This window comes from Parasteatoda tepidariorum, chromosome 7, assembly GCF_043381705.1.
Source record: "Parasteatoda tepidariorum isolate YZ-2023 chromosome 7, CAS_Ptep_4.0, whole genome shotgun sequence".
NCBI lineage: Eukaryota > Metazoa > Arthropoda > Arachnida > Araneae > Theridiidae > Parasteatoda > Parasteatoda tepidariorum.
Window position 1 is genome coordinate 12,121,991 of NC_092210.1, and position 22,372 is coordinate 12,144,362.

The following is a 22,372-nucleotide window of genomic DNA, read 5'->3' on the forward strand; positions in this document are numbered from 1 at the left end:
CTGCTATCACTCATTTTACCGGGATATCAGCACTTTTATTTGAAAGATGCTTTATTTGGCTTCAAGATTCAATGTTTGTTAAATATTTCAATTCTGTTGGAATAGTTAGTGTACTTCTTATATTTATCTGTGTTAAAATTATTTCTTAACAATATTTCATCCAAATTCCTCGATTTTAGATATAAATAAATATTTATCTTCATTTTTTGATTATGGTATCTCTCCGTCATTTCTGTTAAAAAGTAATCAATTGTATTTTAGTTCTGCGGAAATAATCAATTTCTTTGTTTACCGCTTAAAAATATACTTACATGCGTGTGCTTGTAGCATACTGTTTTATTTATGAATTATTATTTCAATACAGATACTTATTTAAATTTCTACCCGATATTTTAGGTAAACTACAATATCTGAAATAATGTTTACACGTTCTCTATCTTTGCAGTTTATTCTGTTTTAAATATTTCTGTTTTCTGTTTTTAATGTCTGTTTTTAATATTCAGCTTAAAAATAAGTCAATATTAATATCTATATATAAATACCATCGCAAAATTTAATTTTGTTTAGAAACGATATATTTTACAATTTATTTTGCTGGCACAAAAACAAACTCGAAAAGATTTAGCTATTTGACGTAAGATGATTTTTGTAAAAAAATAAATAAATAATTGTTTTAGTTACAGCATTAAAATGTCTAACTGCCATTATTGTTTAAGAAAAGTTTTCGATGTGAAATATTGAAATAAATATTATATCTTTTTTCTGAATATTAAATATATGCACAGACATTTACTAGATAATTTTTTATCTTATTTGTTTAAAAACGTAAATATATAACTTAATATTTGTTAAAAAGAAGAGAAAAAAAACATCTGTTCAGAGGTCTTTATATGAAATATTATTTTTAGTTTTTTTATATTATCAATCGCGAAACTTTTTATATCAGAAATTGATAAAATACGTAATTTTTGATAAAGAATTCACTGGAAAAAATTTTAAGTAACATTTTAGATCATTTAAGAACATCAGCTTTCAAAAAAAAAAAAAAATTCCATTTGTTTAAAAATATCAGCTATAAAAATTAAATATAGTAATTTCCGAAACAAATTTTCTTATTAAAAATCTTCTTATGTAATTTTGTCCGGCTGACTTAATTATATTCCCTATTTGCAATGATGTTATTAAACGTGTTTTAACATGTTTTAAAACCCAAAACGTATTACTTTCTTCCATCAAGCTCTTAAAATGTAACCATTTCATAACTGGACAAAGTATTTAAAACGTCTTTCATCTGCTTGAAGAGAGGTAAACAGTTATATTAAATGCTCATGAGGTTATGTTTTATCGCATTAGCGCTGACACATTTAATTTACAAGTTTAGAGAATTTAGTGGAAAATGTTGGGCTGAAATTTAATAGCTACTGAATGCGCATCAAAAAACGTACCCAATTGTAAGAGCTTAGACATTCATACAGATAATTTAACATAATAAAAATAACATTTCTGTAACATTTCAAACGTTATAGATTAATTTGCTAATTTAACACTGAGAAAAAAATGCATGGAAAACGTCACCAGAATGTGGTAAAATTTACCGTTTTTCTGACTCTATGAGAACACCAAAAAGCTCGGAAGTTTTACCGAAGCTCTTTCGTGATAGCTAAATGATGATTATAATAAAATTAACAATGCAAAGTGATTTATAATTTGTGATAAAGTTTGGTAAATGTAAAATTTGATAATTTATCGTGTAATTTTAGAGCATGTCATAAAAATCATTTATTTGGTTAAATTTACAATTTTGCATTTTTTACTGAATATGTGATAGTATGAATTATAATTTTTAATAAAACGTTACTATACGAACATAAAAATTACCAAATGCATGGCTTAAATACCGCATATATTTTATTTTTATCAAGATGAATCAGGGTTTATTTTACCAGAAATGTCATTTGCCATGCATTACGGTAATTTTACCAGAGTTTCTTTCCCCGTGTATAGTTCTACTTTTTATGTACGATAAAAATGCCTAATTTACAATTACAGTTTCTGTCGATATTTTTTGAAAAATAAAGATCTTTTTTTTCCCTTATCAACATTTTTAAATCTACTGAATCTAAGTTTTAACTAACTGGAGTTGAAATCATTCAAATGTTCCTGACACTGGCTCCTGCAAGATTTTCCTTGACTTAGACTCCTTTAAGAGGAAACTATACCACGGGAGGAACTTTTCATGTCAAATCCTCTATCCCCTCGATAAGTAATTTAAATTATTTAATTGAAGTATAGAAAAAATGAACCTAGAATAAGGCATGAAGTTTCAATACTGAAAAGAATTTTTCAAAATAAGAAAAGGAAAACAAATTATGAGAGGATAATTTTGGATTACGCGATGGGGAAGTTCTCTTCTAGTAATTGGTTAGCTTCTATATTTTGATTTCTCTTTTGCAATTGATACTTCATGCCTTGCTCAAAAGGAAAACTCAAAATGAAAGCAAATTATGAGAAGATAACTTAGGATTACGCAATGGGGAAGTTCTCTTCTAATAATTGGTTAGCTTTTTTTATATTTTAATTTCTTTTTAACAATTGATACTTCATGCCTTGCTCAAAACTAAAACTCAAAACGAAAACAAATTATGAGAGGATAATTTTGGATTACGCGATGGGGAAGTTCTCTTCTAGTAATTGGTTAGCTTTTATATTTTGATTTCTTTTTAGCAATTGATACTTCATGCCTTGCTCAAAATTAAAACTCAAAGCGAAAACAAATTATGAGAGGATAATTTTGGATTACGCGATGGGGAAGTTCTCTTCTAATAATTGGTTAGCTTTTTCATATTTTAATTTCTTTTTAGCAATTGATACTTCATGCCTTGCTCTAGGATTGCCTGAACTCAATTCTTCTATACTTTAAATTTTAAATTAGTTATGAAGGTGAAACAGAATTTGTGATGAAAACTTTCTCCTTAGTTATAGCGTCGTCTGAACTGCAACTCCGACTGCACAGCCCTGGTCAAAAAGTTGAGCAGTTAATCCGGATTATTAAGGAAATATAAATAAAACTTATGTGTCGAAACAGTTTAAAAGAAAGTTTTATCGAGAGAAAAAAGAAAGAAAGAAATGTAAACTCCAACATCCCCGGAGTAAAGTCAAAACCTTTATAAATCTCTTCATCCTTTCACTGTTTAATGCTGTGGGAGAGAAAAAAATAGCGTAGTTTTGAGTAGATTAAATGGATATTTCCAAATCATACATTTTTTTAAAAAATTCTTCTTTGAATAACAACAGTGCTGAGTAAAATTGTAGTTCTATGTTGATGTTGTTAATATCATTACCATTAAATTATTAATAATAAGCTTTTATTAATAAAATTGTTAATAAAAGCAATATTACTATTTTGAAAAAGACAATGAATCTCGTGATTTTTTCCTGATTATTTATTTATAAATGAAATAAATTAAATGTAATCATACTTTTAATCCTAAACGTTTAAAGAAACATTTACTTTTAAGTAGATTAGATGTGTATTTCCAAATCATATCTTTTTTTAATTGTTCTTTGAATAACAACAGTGCTGAGTAAAATTGTTAGTTCTATATTGATGTTGTTACTATCATTATTTATAATATTATTAATAATAAAATTATTAATAATAAAATTTTAATAATAAAATTTTATTAATAAAATTGTTAATAAAAACAATATTACTGTTTTGAAAAAGACAATGAATATCGTGATTTTTTCCTGATTATTTATTTATAAATGAAATAAATTAAACTTAAAACTTAGTCATACTTTTTATGCTACACGTTTACGGAAATATTTTACTTTTGAGTAGATTAGATGTATATTTCCAAATTATATCTTTTTTTTAACTCTTCGTTGAATAACAACAGTGCTGAATAAACTATTTGTTTTATATTGATGCTGTTACTATTATTAATTCAAAATTATTAATATTAAAATTGTTATAAAATTGTTAGTAAAACAATTTTACTAATTGTAAAATTTTGACAAAGAAAATTAATCCCTTAAATATTTCTTGATTATTTACTTATAAATGAAATAAATTAAATTTAATCAGACGTTTAGGTTTTATCCTAAACGTCTAATGAAACATTTTATTTTTAAGTAGATTAGATGTGTATTTCCAAATCATATATTTTTCTAATTCTTCTTTGAATAACAACAGTGCTGAGTAAAATTGTTAGTTCTATATTGATACTGTTACTATGATTAGTATAAAGTTATTAATAATAAAATTGATAATAAAAACAATATATTACTATTTGGAAAAGTCAATGAATCTGATTTATTTTATTCAGCATTTCAATTAAACTATTTTCACTTGAAAAACACATTTTTCAAACTGGTACCTGATATTTCTGTGCATTTCAAATCGGGTTTTTCTGGAACTATTATTTTAGACTGCACATCTACCTTTTAATTGAAGAGCTAAGTGTATGAAGATTTTAAGTAACATTTTGGTAAATTTGTTTAGAATATCATAAAATATTATGTGTTTGAATTATATGAAATAAATTCATGCATTTTATTCATTTTTCGAGTTTAAGCCTTTATTTGGCGAAATCTATTAATCATCAAGACTCATTTAAATTGTTCACGTCATTGAGTTTGCATACTTGGAAGTTTACTGCCAAAGACAGATTTTCTAAGATACTCATTGACTGTTTGTTACTAAATGCACTTAGAACCTTCTTCCACTCCTAAAATTATCTACTTATGCTTAGTGTTTTCATCTTTTTCTTCTGTACAGTGAGCAACTAAAAGCCTTGCCATAGTAAATTACTATTGCATAGTTAAATTTCACGAAAATAAAATTTCCCCGGAATTTCAAACTTTTTTCAAAAATGTAGCTAAGAACTTTCTTTCACATCATTCTTATATTATGAAATTGTTTGTGTGATATTTATCAATGAAACCAATTGCATCTTAATAAAATATAAAAATTTAATATTCAGATTTATTTTAAATAGTTGTAGTAATTGAGTGTGTAATTATGAAAAACAATATTAATAAACAATGCTACAAAAGCAGAAATACTTTAGCTGCAGAATTATTTTTTGCTCACAATAAATCTTTTTGTGATAAATTTTTAATTAAAATTATTTTGTACACATTATTTCGAGCATTAAATAAATAATACAAAATTTTAATTAACATCAACTATTAATTTTTTGCTCCTTCAATCCAATCCCAGTTTGATTAATATTTCAATACAATATATAATACAAATCATAACAAAAAAAATATATTGGGTTAAATTAAAAACAACACGGTAAGTTTATTCCACGCGTTTACCGAATCTGGGAAAAATAATTACTATTTGCACAAAATTCCCTATTCCCCAAACGGAGCTTCCAGAAATAACAAACTCTTTCACAAAAAACTCTAAATAAATAAAAATATATGTTTCTTAACTTCGAGATAACTTTGAAAATTTGCTCAATTGTTCCTTGACAAGCGCTGTGTTTTCTTCTTTTATACAATCAAAACGCTATGATTCTTTCAGTGTCAACATAACTTTTTGTGCTACCACGATCAGATACTTGGCATTTTCGCGTTAATTAAGCGTCCATGGAGTTCGAAGAAAACGATACATATAACCTTTTTCTTCAGAGCTCCTCCTGCCTTAGGGGTTGTTGACGAGACATATCATTTAACTGACTCTAGAACGAAATATAATTAGTTTTGCTGCGACAATAAGCGTATTGACTTCTTTGAATTGAAGAATATTTTGGTCTTGGCGGAAAACGGCTCACCTTTAAAACGATTTAAAAACGAATGTTTGTCTGCGAATCGATCGGATTGAGTTGTTTAAATCGCGAAGCAATTCTTTTAGACTCAGTGGAACAATTTGAGGAGCCCTTTTGGGGTTGAGTTTCTTTTTTTAAAATTGAAAATCGTTTGGTGTATCGATATTGGAGTGTTGTCGAGTTTTGGAGAATGGAATAAATAAACCAATGGTTTTTGAATAAAAAGTTAGTTTTGAGTTTCATTAGTCATAGGGGCATTCAAAAAAAAAAAAATTGCCCCCCTTTTTTTTAACTTGAGAATAAGAAGAAAATGAAATGATTATTTAATAAAATACCTAAGTGTTGTTTTAACGAAAACAGGAAGTATACAAAAGTGATTATTTCTATTTAATTGAAGTGTAGCGTGACAATATGTCACGCGAATTGCAAGAAATCTTCTTATTTGAAACAGGACTGTTTTTACATTAAGCAAATGTTTTGTATTCTTTCGAGAAATTAAGTAGTAGTTAACAGAAGAATATATTATTAATTAAGAAAAGAACCGCTTTTTAATAAGAATTTTTTTGCGTCACGCCATGTAAAATATCCGGGGGTTAAAGGGTTAAGTTAAAATAATAATATTACGGTTTAACAAGTCTAGTGCTCAGTGATATAGGGATCATTATATCGTGATATATCGTTACAAAATACTGATATTTCACCATATATCGCAATTATTTCCTAAATAACTAATTTATATTATTTTTAAAATCCAAATCTAGTTTATCAACACTCACACTAATGACGTATACGATAATTTAAATATCGTAATTTGACGCTTAAAAACGCTTTATTGATTTGACGCTTTATTGATTTTTTGATACACTGATTTAAAAATTAAAAATGTTTTTTTTTCTTTCCATTTATCACTAACGACATCAACTATATTGATCGTCGATGGAATTTTTCGAGCTCAAGTATATAAAATAAAAACATACGATTTATCAATTCATCTTAAATTAATGTTATAAAAAAGAGTAACGATAAATCAAAAATGAAAATAAATATGATAAATGAAAATGAATAACAAACGAAATTGGAATATTTGTAAATTGGAATACTGTTGAATTGGAATATTTTAATTATAATATTCGTTGATAGAACTGCACCAATTTTATCAATTTCAAATTTTGTGAATTCCACTTTAAAACTAATTAAGCGGATTAATAATAAAAATAAAATTCTTTATTAATAATAAAATTCTTTATTAATAATAAATACTATATTAAATACTATAATTTTACAATATAAATACTGGAAAAGTAAATTTTCGAGGTTTCTCTCAAGAAAATTCTTGCATAACTCCCCTAATTTAATGCAATAAATAAGGTGTATTGGAAATTTTTGTTTATTTTATGTTTTATGCTTTATTATTCCAAATTTGTTATTATTATTATTATTATTGTTATTAATGTTTAATATGTTTTCTTTTCTTTTTCAAAAACCTGTCTGTTCCGGAATCGCTCATCGGTTCCAGAGACACAGTCAGGTGAGTGATAACTTTTTTAATTTTTATAACTGTTTCAGTTTTTTCCTTTTATTTTTTTCACATTTATAACACGTATGTTTTCTCTCGTTATTTACTTTGCAGTTTGTGTTTAAATATTTATTTTCTACTTTCAAAAAGTTCATTAATGTATGTAAATACTGAATAATTTAACATACTTCAATAAACGTTTAAAAAATTTAAAAGGCTTTAAAAGGTTAAATAAGAAAAGTATTTATATAATATAAATATTTAACTTGCATTTTATTTTAAATTTTACTTTTCATTCATTTAAATTAAGTTAATGAAAATAGTTTGGCAATTAAATTTAAAGTGCATTTAAAATTATAAATAAGGTGTAGGTTTGATGTGTGATGTACAGAAAACTATTACTGTATAATACAATCAAATTTAATCGCTATCGGTATCTGTGTAATGATATGAGAGATATGAGATATACGTAGCAATTTATTAAAAAAAAACCTAATTTTATTTTTTTTTTAAATTACAGAGCATCGTAAAATTAAAAAAATATATATATAAATTTGGACCATTTTTAAATTAATTTCCTTTAATAAAATTTAAAATGATTTTTAAGAAATATCGTACATTTTTAAAACATTTTTTTTATTTTTTTATTAGTAAATTGGTTTTAGTTTTTTTTTATATTAAACCAGGAAAACATACTTTCACATAAATTTCTGCAATTTTTAAATTATTTTAAATAAAAATTGAAGCAATATTATATGTCCTACATTATCCGTTCATTATTACCACATTATTATTTCATTATTATTTTCTAACTCATTTTTCTTTTTTATCATTATCATTCTTTATTATTATTATTATTTATCACTATTTTTTTATAACCGTTATCCTATTAACATATTCTATATTAGAGAGATTTTGCGCATCTCTCTGTACTCCTCTAATTAAATAAATTCGCAGTGCACAAGTAATTACTCACTTACTCGAGACTGCGCTGTTGGATATTTCGCTGAGTGTTTGGATACGTGGCTGAAAGTGCTGAAGAATCTCTGTATCATCCTTACTATTTTTTTTCAATTTAGTATAATGAACAATGCAATAATTTTTGCGAACTAATTTCAGTGATATTTCCTACGCATTGTACAATTACAAACACAATTAACAAATTTAATTTATTATTTCATTTCATCCGCATCATAATTATCATTATCTTTTAAATTGTTAAAACATTAAAAAAAATTTTTTTTCACTAGACTTGCGTATTTTAAATTTATTTTAGCATTATTTAAGTTTCCTGCTTTTCGTTTAAATATTTTCTGCCGTTTTTTTTTTTATCAAAACACATTGATGTAGAAATTATGAAATTAAAATTAAACCATCGCTGTTCCGTTTTCAAACTCTCTCTCAAATTTAAAGAATTTATTGATCACTGAACCAAACAAAAATGCAGACATCGAATTTTGTGTTGAAAGATAATTCCTCATTATTTCTCATAAAAAAGTTTCGATTCTCATTATTAGTTGCTATAACATCCCCCACCCCCTCTTGTTAATCAATCCATAATAACTAGAACCCCCCCCTTTCGCAAAGTAGTACTGCCCAAATTTCTGCATATGATTGCCTCAACTGCAGAATCATTGGTCCTTCCTGGACGAAAAAGCATGGAATTAAAATGGGGGGGGGGGCTGAGACTTTTTTTCAGCTCTCACTTAGAAGAGGGAATTAAAAGAAGATGAAGTAAAAGAGGAGAGAAAAAACAAATCCTCCTCTTTTTTTTGTTTGGGGGTGGGGGATAAACTTCTTTTAATAAGAGGAAGAGTCGGATTGTGGGGGTGGGACATGCGAAGTTGCACAAACACGTGTCACTAGCGCACGAGAGGACAAGGATTCTGGCGCCCAGTTGCGGGGGGGACTAGGGGGCGAGGGCGTGTACCATCCTTCGTTAATGAGTTTTTCTAATCGAAATGCATTTGCATCTCTTAACAAGTTTTCTTTTTTTCTTTTTTTGTTGTTGCTACATCCTCAGACCGTAACGACTTTCTTCCCCATTAAGTATTTTGCCTCTCATAAAAACTTCGCATTCGTTTCTTTTTTAACGAATGTTCTTATTAAAAACGATGTAAGGGCGCTGCCCGGGTATACATACAATTTTTTTTTTCACATTCCCCACCCCACCCTCATTTCATTCTAATTTTTTTTCTTTCTTTCTACATTCAACCATCGTCATTTGGAAAATGTTTTTTTTTCTTTCTAACCCCCTCTTTTTTTTTTTGGCCGGCTGTTTTTCATTACTGCTCGTGTCTGCGTCTTCATTTCGCGCTCGCTCTGCCCCACCCCCACGCGCTACTTCCACAAACGATTTTTTTTTCTACTGCCCCCTTCTTTTTTGTCTCTCCTTTCATTTAGAGACGGGGTAAAAAAATTAAAAAAGAGCTTAGTCATTAATGGTTTTTAAAATACAAACATGGTTTTTTAAGATTTTAAGAGCGTAAAAAAACAAGGGCCGCTTCGCTCCTTGCATTAGAAGGTGGAAGAGAAAAAAAACAGTAGCTGTTTTTTTTTTCATTTGCTCCTCCCTCTAGTCTTTCAGTTTTCTATCCACCGAATCTCTTCGTGTCCTAGGGCAGTTTTTTTTCTCTACGTCTTCATGAGACGTAGGGGGGCACTGAAGCGGTATTCTGGGGGGAAGAGTAATTTTTTTCTATTCTATGCTCGCGGGTAAGGCTTGGCAATATATTTTAATGAACCTTCTAACCGTAGGATATTAGAAAGCGCTTGATGAGAATATTTGAATCTCGCATATTTAAAAGAGTAAGAAAAAAAATTTCGCGTAAAAATAAAAGCCTTTTAACTACGCTCTTTATTTACTTATTTGAAGTGGCGGGGGTGGGGGAGATATTCCCAAATTCATCGGCTGCTTCCATTATTTATGACTGACGATATCGATCCAGCAGGTGCACTGATGAATCTTCTAAAGGGACTAAACAGCCTCCAGAAAGCCTCTTTTTAGAATGTATAAATTTCACTCAATCTAAGAATAAAGAAATATATTATCTGATTAATTTGCAATGCAGAATACTCCGTTTCTGTCAGATTTTCTTGATACAAAGAATGTATGTCTGATCTTTTTAGTGTACTGAAACCTGTTAAGAAACCCCTGGTGTATGCTTTCTATCTATAACCGTGTAACTTATTTCTTGACTGTGTGTTTTGATGGTGAATTTTATTGTATAGTCAGGTTCATTTATGTGGCAGCGAGACAAAATAGCTGAGGTTAATTTTGTTTGTGCTATTTTGGTATTTCTGTTAAAATAGCGTTTTTAGCTTTTCAAAACCTTAAGTCATAACGAATATTAAGAATTCTAAATTGCACTGACACTTACAATATACCTTCCGTTAAAATGTGTTTATAAACTACATTAACTTCACAATTTAAAATGAAATCAAATATTCTATATAACTACTCCCTGAATTGCGAACACAATTTTAAGGCATTTCCGATTGTGTTATATGGAGATTATAATGAGCTGTAAATGTTAGAGATTTGAAAATAGCTGAAGTATTGCGTTCAGCTAAAGGTAAGTTAAAAATGCTTAGTTAGATATGTTTCACAAATAAAATTAACCAATGCCATATTGTCTCGATTTTGCAATTAATATAGGATATCTGTTACGATATCCTAAGTAACCTAATTGGCAAATTTTCCATGTCCGATTCAGTTCTTGGAATCGAACGAGTAGGAAAACGTTAATTCGTCTGCAGTTTTAATTCTGAAACATATAGAGTCATTATACATAGTAAGCAAGTTAAGAAAAGACCATTGTGGTATAGGATTTAAATAATCATCCTAATTGTGGTATAGGATTTAAATAAGCGTTTCAAAATTCATTTTGAAACGCTTACACAATATAAGGTTATAACCGCACTAAAAGGTTAAATGACCTGAATGTCTAAATAACATTTGTTGATATGTTAGGTTCAGTAATAGACGAGCTGCGATGGCACAATTTTTAAGGGATTTAAACTTAACCATGATCCATTGGGCAAAAACAGGCTGTTGCGTGAATGCTTTGCTGTACTTTTTGTAATAAATTTGTCATTTGATTAGCGAAAGTCATGAACACTTTCGGTTTATTAATTTTCTATAAAGTTCCATACTAGTATTAATTTTTAAAAACATTTATAAAACATTTTCACTTAAAGTTAGTATTAAAAATTTTAATTAAATTTTTACTTTAAAATGATTAAACTTCTTATTGAAAGCTTTTAACTTTTTTTCAGCCTAAAACTCGAGTGTGAAAAATTAGCTAGTGAGAAGACAGAAATGCAAAGGCATTACGTCATGGTAAGTTTCTGATGAATTTTAGTATTATTTAACATCATAATTACTGCAGAAGCTAGTGTATTTATAAGTATTCTGTATCATATGTATTCTATAGTATTAACACAATTTATCAATATTAGACTATTATTTATTGCGTGTCTCACACAATAAAATATTAAAATTTGTATCTTAAACAATTTTCGAATTACAGCTGCGAAAACGCAACGTTTTTTGCTGTTGTAAAAAGTGTTTTTCTGTTGTCGTTGGAATTTTCGAATTACAGCTGCGAAAACGCAACGTTTTTTGCTGTTGTAAAAAGTGTTTTTCTGTTGTGGTTGGAATTTTCGAATTACAGCTGCGAAAACGCAACGTTTTTTGCTGTTGTAAGAAGTGTTTTACTGTTGTTGTTGTCTCATACAATAAAATATTAAATTTTGAATCTTAAACAATTTTCGAATTACAACTGTGCAAACGTTTCTTTTTTTACCGTTGTAAGAAGTTTGTGTAAAAAGTTCGTTTTTGACTAATTTCGTATTTTTTAGCGTTGGTTAGATTGTGATTAATAATATGATCAATGCCAATGCTTTTTTTTTTCAAAGCTAAGCTTCAAAAAATGTAATTATTGAGTAACCAGTTTTTTTTAAAATTTTTTTTGGGTGATCTTGGCCCTTAATGAGTATTTAAACACAAAGAATTGATATTGCAACAAAATGAAATATTACATCAAGAAAAAAATATGGCCAACAGTCAGAATATAGTAACATTTTCTGTGTTTCTGACACTATGGGAACACCACAAATATCGCTAATTTTTACAAAAGCACTAAGGTAATGATTTTAGTGAAATAAGCAATGAAATGTGGTATTATAATGTAGGATAGAATTTTTTAAATGCAGTAAAGCTGAGTAACCTTATCATGATATCTTAAAGAATGGCATAAAAACCATTTAGTCGGTTAAATTTACTTTTCAGTTATGTATTTTTTTACTAGATGTCTGGTAATAAGAACTATAACTTTGAATGCCAAAAATTCTGCTGAACCGTTTACATATGAACGGAGAAATTGTTAAATGAATAGTTTAAGTACAGTATATTTTGGTTTTATTAACTAGAATTAAGGCTTTTTGGTTCAAATTACAGTGAAAAGTGCCAGTATTCAGGGTGCCGGTTCTTTTTACCGTAAAATCCATTTTTACCGAAGCATATCATTGAACCAAAAACCTGATATACTGAAAATTTTACAGTAATAAATACCGTTAAATCACTGAATTACTCTAATTAAATAAACGTTACTGTAAAAATTGCGATATAATATTTTACGATAAAAATCGATTTTGCAGTAAGAAATACCCATAGTGCCAGTGCTTTTACAGTGTATAACTATTTACTTTACTTCTCACTATAAATTATATAGACTTTCTTAAAATAGTTTTTTATCATGAAAAATTATGTTTCATATAAATTTTTAATCTATTTTCAGTATTACGAAATGTCGTACGGCCTCAACGTCGAGATGCATAAGCAAGTAAGTGATTTTTTTAAAACTTTTTTTCCCATGATTTATAATTGAAGGGCTTGATGAAAAAACATGTTAAGTGAGATTGCAAGAAAATTCTTTACTACAGAAACTCCTTTTATGCAGAAATAAACAACTTAAATCTATATATATGAAGCTTTTTTCTCCTTCTGCTGGAAACCGCCTTATTTAAAGACTTACTATAATAAAATGAAGTTCTATGTTTACAGCCAATCTTAATATGCTTTTAAATATTAGTGTTTACAAAATATCACTTAACATATTGAGTGGAAACATAAAAAAATATTTTTTGGCCATAAAGAAACAACCAGTAGCTGTTTATATAAGTTTTTTTCTTTTGGGCTGTTTACATTAAGTTTTCTTCTCTCGTTGGAAATCATCTCATTTAAAGACTTGAGGAAAAAAAGAAGAGTTAGCGTTCCATCATTATATTCAAAATTAACATATTTTGAAATTTTAGTGTTTTCAAATTTTTGCTTAACATATTGAGTTGAATCAGGAAAAAAATTTCGATCGTAAGGATACAACCAGAAGCTGCTTATAGCAATTCTTTTCTCGTTTGGGCTTTTTATATTAAGTATTCTTCCCTCGTTGAAAACTATCTCACTTAAAGACTCAAGGAAAAAAAAAGAATTAGTGTTTTATGTTTATATTTCAACGGTAATATGTTTTTAAATTTTAGTGTTTTTAAAATTTGGCTTAACATATTTAGTGGAACCTTGAAAAAATTATTTTTAGGTCGTAAGTTAGCGAACAGTAGCTGTTTATTTCAGTTTTTTTCTCTCTGGTTAAAGATTGCCTTATCTAAGAACTTTGTAAAATAAATTAACGTTCTATGTTTGTAGTTCCCTATATGTTTTAAAATTTAAATTTTTCAAAATAATACCTAAAATATTCCTTGCAGTAAAGCATTTTGATGTATAGTTGCTATCATTTTTGATATTGAGGTAAACTAAATACATTTTTAAATGCAGAAGTGTATTTACAGTGCAAAAAAAGATATAAATATTTACAAATAAACAATAGTTTGAAAGTATTAGTGCGAATACATTATTATATATTTTTACAATGAATACATTAAATTGATTCTAATGCACATAATAATATGCATTGTCTCAGTTAATAACCAAAAAAAAAAGTATAAATAAAACTATAATAGTAAAAAGGTAAATAAAAAGTTTTATTTTGCACAAAAATGGTGGAAACTATACACCAAAATTTTTTACAGTGTGTGCAATCTGAGAAAATTTATTTTTGGAACATAAAGAACAACAGGTAGCTGTTTTTGTTAAATTTTCTTCTGTGAAAGTTTGTTTTGTGAAGTTTGATTCTGTTTCGGTGAAAATCATCTTATCTAAAGAATTTGCTGGCAGAAAAAAGAATGTTCTTTGTTTATTGTCAACCATAGCATGTTTTCAAATTTTAGTGTTCTGAAACTATCACTAAACATGTTTTATAGAGAATTAACCGAGGAAAATAAACTTTTTGGAGTGTAATGAAACAGCCAGTAACTATTTGTACAAAGTTTTTCCTCCACTACCTTATCTGAAACTTTATCAAAATAATGTTGTATGTTTGAAGTCAAACCTATTAAGTTTTAAAACTATAGTGTTTCAAAATATAGCTTAACATATCAGATTGAATTTGAGACAAATTATTTATAGAATCTGTCGTTAAGAATACTTTACCAAACAAATTGATGATTTATGTTTAAAATCAACCATAATATGTTTTAAGTGTTTCCAAAACAGGGTTTAACATGTTCTCACATTAAGCTCTTAAATTGTATGGGATTTTAAATAATTCATTGTTATTCGTTCAATTATCTTTTTAATGCTAAAAATTAATAATACATCTTCATATTTCAATTATTGTATCTAAAGCAAATAAATTATTTATTAGCCAAATAAGAATCGATAAAACAAAAATACATTTCGTTCGCAAAGCTAAGTGACTGCCAATTCTAACATCAATTCTTACTTGGCGGTGAAAAGAACCCATCCGGTAAAAAAAGAGACGCCAAACAATTTTATCGAGCTACTAATTGCAAACCTCATTCCCAGTAAACCGATTTCACGAAACACCATGTCAACATTTCATTTACCGATTTTTAATCGCCGACTTTTGTGAAAAGCTTATAGCCAAGACAAGAAGAGTGGTGGTGGGGGGTTTGACGACAAGGGGGGGGGGGGTTGAAAGCAGTTTGGATTGGAAAGAAAGGAATGATGATAGAAAGAGAGGATCTTTTTGATGTGAAAAAAAGAAAAGTGCTAACCTTTTAACTGAATTAACACAGCCTTCGGCTGCATTGAAATCTCCGTATTTTCCAATAATAAAAACGAATATTTGAGAAGTCTTATTTTATGAGATTTATTTTATTCTTCATTTTTGTTTTCGACATCCATGTGTAGAAAGCATTGATGTGTAGAAATGCGGGGAACTGAGTGTGCGGGGGGGGGGCGTACTGCTGTATTTGCGTTGAGTGAGTGTCTCAATCTCTTTAAGAAGTCGAATCGGGTCTTCCTTATTCTTACTTAGGCCACCATCTTTACAGCCCCTGTATTTGTGCTGGGACTACAGCAGCGCGAATAAAGTAAGAAAAGAAGTGATGTGTCATATATGTGGATTCTAGAGTGTATTTTTATTGGAAAGAAAAAACTTTATGTGTTTATATATATAAATACTTGAATGAGCAATAATCAATTTCAATCCGCCATAAAGGGTCACAAACTAATTAAAAGTCTAAATACACTAAATTTGCATGACTGAAGTATAATTTATTTTAATCCTCCAGAAAAAGCCACAACTCTTATAAAATGTAAGTTTTCCATGATTTGTTTGACTCATTTCGGTCCAGGATATAAAGTCACAAATCTTAAAAATAAATAAATTAATTTCATAAATTTTGCTTGATTGAGAAGTAATCGATATCGTCCCTCCATATAAAGTCATATATTTCATAGAAAATTAAAATTTCACAACTTGTTTTGCTTGAAGAATAATCGATTTCGGTTCTCCATATAAAGTTATAAATCTTAAAATAAATAAATAAATTTCACAAAAATTGTGAGATTGATGAATGATAGATTTCGGTCCTACATATATAATTAAAAATCTTAATAAGTAAAATTTATCAAAGTTTGAATGATTGAGGAATGATCGAATTCGATTCTCCATATAAAGTCATGAATCTAAAAAAATTTGAATTTCATAAAATGTACTTCAGTGAAGAATGGTCGATTTCGATTCTCCATATAAAGTCATGAATCTAAAAAAATTTGAATTTCATAAAATTTACTTGATTGAAGAATAATCAATTTCGATTCTCCATACAAAGTCATGAATCTAAAACAATTTGAATTTCATAAAATTTACTTGATTGAAGAATGATCAATTTCGATTCTCCATATAAAGTCATGAATCTAAAACAATTTGAATTTCATAAAATATGCTTGATTGAAGAATGATCGATTTCGGTCCTCCACATTAAGTCACAAATCTTAATATGAAGGACTTTTGTGAAATTTAATATTAAAAATTCAAACTTCACAAAGTTGCTTTTGTCAATTAATTAATTTTTGCTCTCGTTATGAAACTTCAAATTTTATAAAACTCTAATTGTCTGAAACTTCCTTAATTGAGGAATGATAAATTTTGTTTCTCCATGAAAGTTCACGAACTTTAGAAAAGTAAATTTTACCTAACTTACAATATTCAATATTTTTTTTATGTTTGCTGCATAATCGTGTAGAACAGTTTATCAAAACAATATTTATCTTTATTTATCACATACATAAACTGAAATAAGGATTTTATCCGACTAAGTCACGCATCATAAATGAAAAATAAGTTTGATTAGGAATCTCTGTTAAGACACTCCAATTAGCCTCTCTTGACCTCAAAATTGTGCTTTATTAAATCACGAATGCTGCAGATTTAGCTGCAGAGCTACACGAAACTTGTTTTGTTTCTAATTGAGCAAGTTTTTACCTGATGTATTTTTTTTTTTAAATTCTTTCCGACTGCTTTTTTATTATTGCATAATACGCTACAGATTTATAAGGTCAGGTTTCATAACTAGAAAATTCTAAATCAAATTTATGATCGCCGAATTAAAGATAAAAAAGTTGCAAATGAGATCACAATCTGATCTTAAAGTTCAGAAAAGTTATTCTACTTCTTTGTTATCTTAAAAAGAATTATGTGATTTTTCTCTCCTTATTAAGTAACTAATATTTTTGCATTATTTTACTTATTGAAATATGTTTCAGTGAGCTTAGTTACCATATTTTAATATTAAAAGATATTGGGTTGGCTACTAAGTTCTTTTATTAGTTTCTATTTAAATTCCATTTTTTAGGACCTATTTTTAAATAAAAAAATTTTAAGTTCCTATTTTTAAATTTTTTTTAATGTTTAAAGTCTGAAAACATTCTATTTTCTTTGCAAGTTCTCTTGTCGATTGATGTGAATTTTTGCGTAAAAAAATAGTTTAATCGCTTTGCAACGAACTGATATGGACTGCTCAAAACGAAGTACCAAACTAAGTTCCTTTTTTAAATTTTTATTTAAGTTCCAATTTTCAAATAAGTTCCTAAATTTTTTTTACATTTTTTAAGCGTTTGAAGTGTGAAAACATTATATTTCTTTGCAAGTTCCTTTGTCGGTTGACGGGAATTATTGGGCAAAAAAATAGTTTAACTTATCTACAACTATTACATAAAACTTATCTGGACTGTCAAAACGAGGTGTGTCTTTGAGGTAAAAATTACCAATTTTAAATTTGGTATGCCAATTACGAGAGATTTTTAAGTTATGACAATCTCTTCATACATAGCACAAATATTACTAGCTGCTTTTGTGACCTTAAAACTCTTATTAAAAGGAAAAAGAAAGAAGTGTCGAAAATGCTCTTTTTTTCAGTTTGTCATTTTATTTTAGTGTTCTGAAAATTAACCTAAATAGTTTAATAATTTACCTAAATAATTAAATAACATCTAACAAAAAAAGGATTCCAGTAAAAAAAAAAAAAACAATTTCTTTCGAATGATCTAAAACATTATACCAAAAACATATAATAGTATGCGGAATGTTTAAACTTAAAAAAAAAAAAAAAAAAAAAAAAAAAAAAAAAAAAAAAAAAAAANAAAAAAAAAAAAAATAGGAAAAAATATTTTAAAAGTTCAAAGCATAAGCAAAACATTCAAAAATATTAATTATCTAATTAATGAGTAAAGAGAGCTGAACCATTTTTGGAAAATGGCTGCAGAAAAGATAGTTACCTGAAACTGCTATGAAGTTCATTTTTTTACGGTATACCTTTGTATTTTTTACGTGCATCTTCGATTTTTTTATATAGTATAAATTATATAATACATATTAATTATATAATATAATATAAATTATATAATATAATAAAATTATATTATTTCATATAATATATATTATGTGACATAATATTATTATATTATATAATATAATATAATTATATAATACAATATAATCGCCGTCTTGTATCGCCGTCTTGTATCGCAATATAATCGCCGTCTTGTATGTAGGTTTGCTTGGTAAACGTTAATTTTTTTTTTTTTTTTTTTTTGTTTTTNGGGACGTTCAATAGTTTTCATTAATCTTTTGTCTATGATGTAATTTTTAAGGCATAAAATCACAACTTCTACATTTTCCTTTTCTTAAAAAAAAAAAAAAAAGAATAACAATTTACGAATTCCACTTACGGCATGTGTGAAATTTTACAATAAATAAAATCACAATTTTACAATAAAAATAAATGTTTCTTTTTGTTTGTCTCAAGTATCTAGCGATTATTTTTATTTTTTCATATATTTTTATTAGTTTTGCAATAGTTAATTTAAATTACATTCATTAAATTACTTAATGAATAGCCTACTAAATTGTTTTTAATTGAAATTAATGAAGTTATTAATTATATGCCATATACTACCACTCTATTTTACATAACAGTTAAAATTTCATTTAATTCATATTAATTACACTAAATATTTTTAAAGATAAATTAAGTATGTGATAAATTAATTTAAACAATTAAAGATTAATTGAACAAAATTTATTACTTAAAATATGTATTGTTATAAAGAAAGGAAATTTTTTTAACATGACAGAAGTTATTGTTACTCAATTCTATTACTATTATTTCGTCAAACTTTCTAGTTTAGTTTAATCTATTTACAGCACAATAATTTAAAATTTTTTTTACACATATTTCTTTTAAAACGTCATTTATTTTAACATTAATTATTTTAAATCCAGACAACTTCCTTCACAAAGATGAATAGTAATTCTCGTGTTTTATTAGAAAGTTTGAACAATATGTCTGCTTTATAGTTTTAAAACATTTTTCTGACAATTACTCAAGAAATATTGAAATACAAATAATTATGATATACAGTCTCATTTATAAATAATATACTCAAGGCTTTTCTAACAATGAAGGGAATATTAATTATATATTTGTAACAATTTGCTTCTTTATTGCTTATTGAGGCTGTTATACTCACTAATCATATTAGAAATAATACTTAAATATAATTATTTATATTTTATAACATTTCAAAACATGCGTATTGTTATACATATGTATGTTTACAAATTCTTTTGTAAGAGTAGTTAAAAATTAATGAAAATATGACAAAAACATTTTCATGCTTTAAACTTTTTTTTGTACCGAGATCAGTTTTAACTAATGCTAATTTGCGTAATTCATCTAAAATTTCTAGATTTAGCCTTTTTACAATATTCTTAATGTACATTAATTACGTAAGTTATTCGAATAAAGAATTTAACAGGCAATTTAAGGCATAATACTCAACCTTCAAAATTTATAGACTTATGTTTTGTGACTTTTAAGTAATTTAGAACATGGGTTTTAACTCTATTAAATTTAAAATTCAGCAAAACTTCTGCAAATAACAAAGTTACTGTGGTTACGGTAAATAAAATTTGATATTTTACAAAATTTTTCGAAATAAAAGTTACTTCGAGTACAATAAATATTATCCAAAAAAACCGACCAACCTTAAATAACTTTTAATCTAATGATCGGAACACCACGTGCTAGGACTCAATTTTACAAAAGTCGTATATTTAAATTTCGATTTCTCGGGAACTATTCTACCGATTTCGATCAAATTTTGTATTTTGCCACGTAAAGTTACATTCTTTGAAATTATGTAAAAAAATTTTATACCTTATAAATCAAAACATTTTTGACTATTATTAAATAAAATAATAATAAATATTTACCAAAAATTATTTTTTGCATAGAATTATATTTTGGACAATGAATTTTATAATTGTGTGTAAAAAATTTTAAATTCGCTTAAAAAGTTTAATCTTGAAATATGGCGAGACGCGCAAAAAGTAAAATTAACAGAAGAGGCCCAACGGAAGAAGACATTAACAGAAGAGGTTAAGAGGCTCAAACTTCTCTTTTGACTAAACTGGTGAGAACATATTTCCCAGATTGTAACCACCCCCTATATTTTGAGGGTCAGAAATCCAAATCCGTCGAAGAGAATTAATGGTTATTCAGAGAAAGTACGTTTTTTTAAATCAGATTTCGTAATTTAAAATATCATTTACGCTGATTAATTAGCCTATTTTAGGTCACCCCTCGAACCATTAAGATTGAATCCTGCAACGTAAAGATCCGATCATTAGATCGGAAGTTTTTCAGGGTGATGCATTTTTTTATTGGCGCACTCTAAAATACATTGTTTTCATTTGGATATCACTTGAAGCTTTAAATAATTAGAATTGTTTTAAAACACAAACGCATAACAAAAAAATGTAGAAATCATAATCTTTAAAAATAATTTGTATATGTGATATTATGTCTATAGGAATGTATATAAAAATTGCAAATTTTTTTTAAACTTAGTTCTCCTAACACTACAAGAACATCGATGAGCCATAATGGTTCAGTGGTTTGGGAACTGTAATTGTATAATACTGGGATTCAGTCCTCGATGGTGACTTTGAATCTATTCAGCTTCAAATCGTTAAATACCAGCTTGTCTTAGGAGGGAAAATGTAGTCATTGCACGATCACCACCAGATTATATCTCCACCGTCTTGCTGTTGGTTATGATATTCTGGATTCTTTAACTCTTAACTCTATTGCCAACAAATGGCTGTTGCAATAATGCTTTTCTTTTTTGAAAAGACTATTGCTATGAGTAATTTATTGACTAGATGAATATCTACAGTTAAGAATTACTATAATTTCTACTATCACATTATTAGTCACAAAATTATGAGATCATAACCTTCATAACCCCCTTGACAGTAATTGGTTGTTGCATAAAATGACAAAATCATTTTGACGAGACCATTGCGATGAGTAATTTATAGATTAGACGAATAGATACAGTTAAGAATTACAAACATGGTTTGTACCATCATGGTATTGGTTACTAAATAAAAAAAATCTCTACCCTCATAACTCCGTGGCCAGCAGCTGGTTGTGGTAAAAATGCTTTTTACGAGACCAGTGAACGAGAGATCGTGGTGAGTAATTTATAAACAAGGATGAATAGCTACAGTTAAGAATTACAAGTATGACCCGTAATGGAGACGATTGTGGCGGTTGGCATTTCAAATATATGCCTCGTTTTGTTAGGAAAGATTCGTTCTATGTTCGATTCAGTGCCTTGTTGGGGAAGTTGAGAAAAAAAAAGTAACCATTCTGTTTCCGAGGGAGCCATCTGCTCTTTCTAAGCATCTCATTTGACACGTGCTTCGTCCCCGGAACCCTTTTCTTCCGTTCTTTCTCCTCTTACAGCATCCCCTGTCCCTCTTTGATCCTCAGCATTCCTTATAGCGGGAGGAAAGGGGTGTGAAAAAGAAGATCCGACCGAGGTTACGCCAGCGTCTTATTCAGTAGGATGAGAGGGGAGTTATTCACGATCAAAGAACCCGACTGCATTAGAATGAATTATTGACAGTTATTTTTCATCACTGCCAGTTTTTTTTTCTTCTTCTATTTTTCCATGCCGAGGGAGGGGGGCTTGTTTCCTCGCGCTTCGGATCATCTCAAAACCAGAGTGCTGCATCTCCATCCTCTCCTTAGTGGATATGATTTTTTTTCTTTCTTTTGCTCTTCTTCATCTTTTTTTTTCTTCCTCTTCGTTTCGCATCTCTCACACTCTTTCTACACGTTAATTTAAAACATATTG

At 27.8% G+C, this 22,372-nt stretch overlaps 1 protein-coding gene across 8 annotated transcripts in view; it reads left to right on the plus strand.

Annotated features, from left to right (window-relative positions):
- LOC107445534 (transducin-like enhancer protein 4) overlaps positions 1-22,372 on the plus strand; it is a 279,713-nt gene that overhangs the window by 54,365 nt on the left and 202,976 nt on the right. For 5 of the 8 annotated variants that reach the window (XM_043042558.2, XM_043042559.2, XM_043042552.2 and 2 more), the window contains 3 exons: positions 7,300-7,311; positions 11,578-11,641; positions 13,101-13,145. In XM_043042558.2, the coding sequence (XP_042898492.1) occupies positions 7,300-7,311; positions 11,578-11,641; positions 13,101-13,145 (121 nt within the window). The remainder of the gene's footprint in view (positions 1-7,299; positions 7,312-11,577; positions 11,642-13,100; positions 13,146-22,372) is intronic. The other 3 variants (XM_043042554.2, XM_043042556.2, XM_071183077.1) reach the window with 1 other exon arrangement.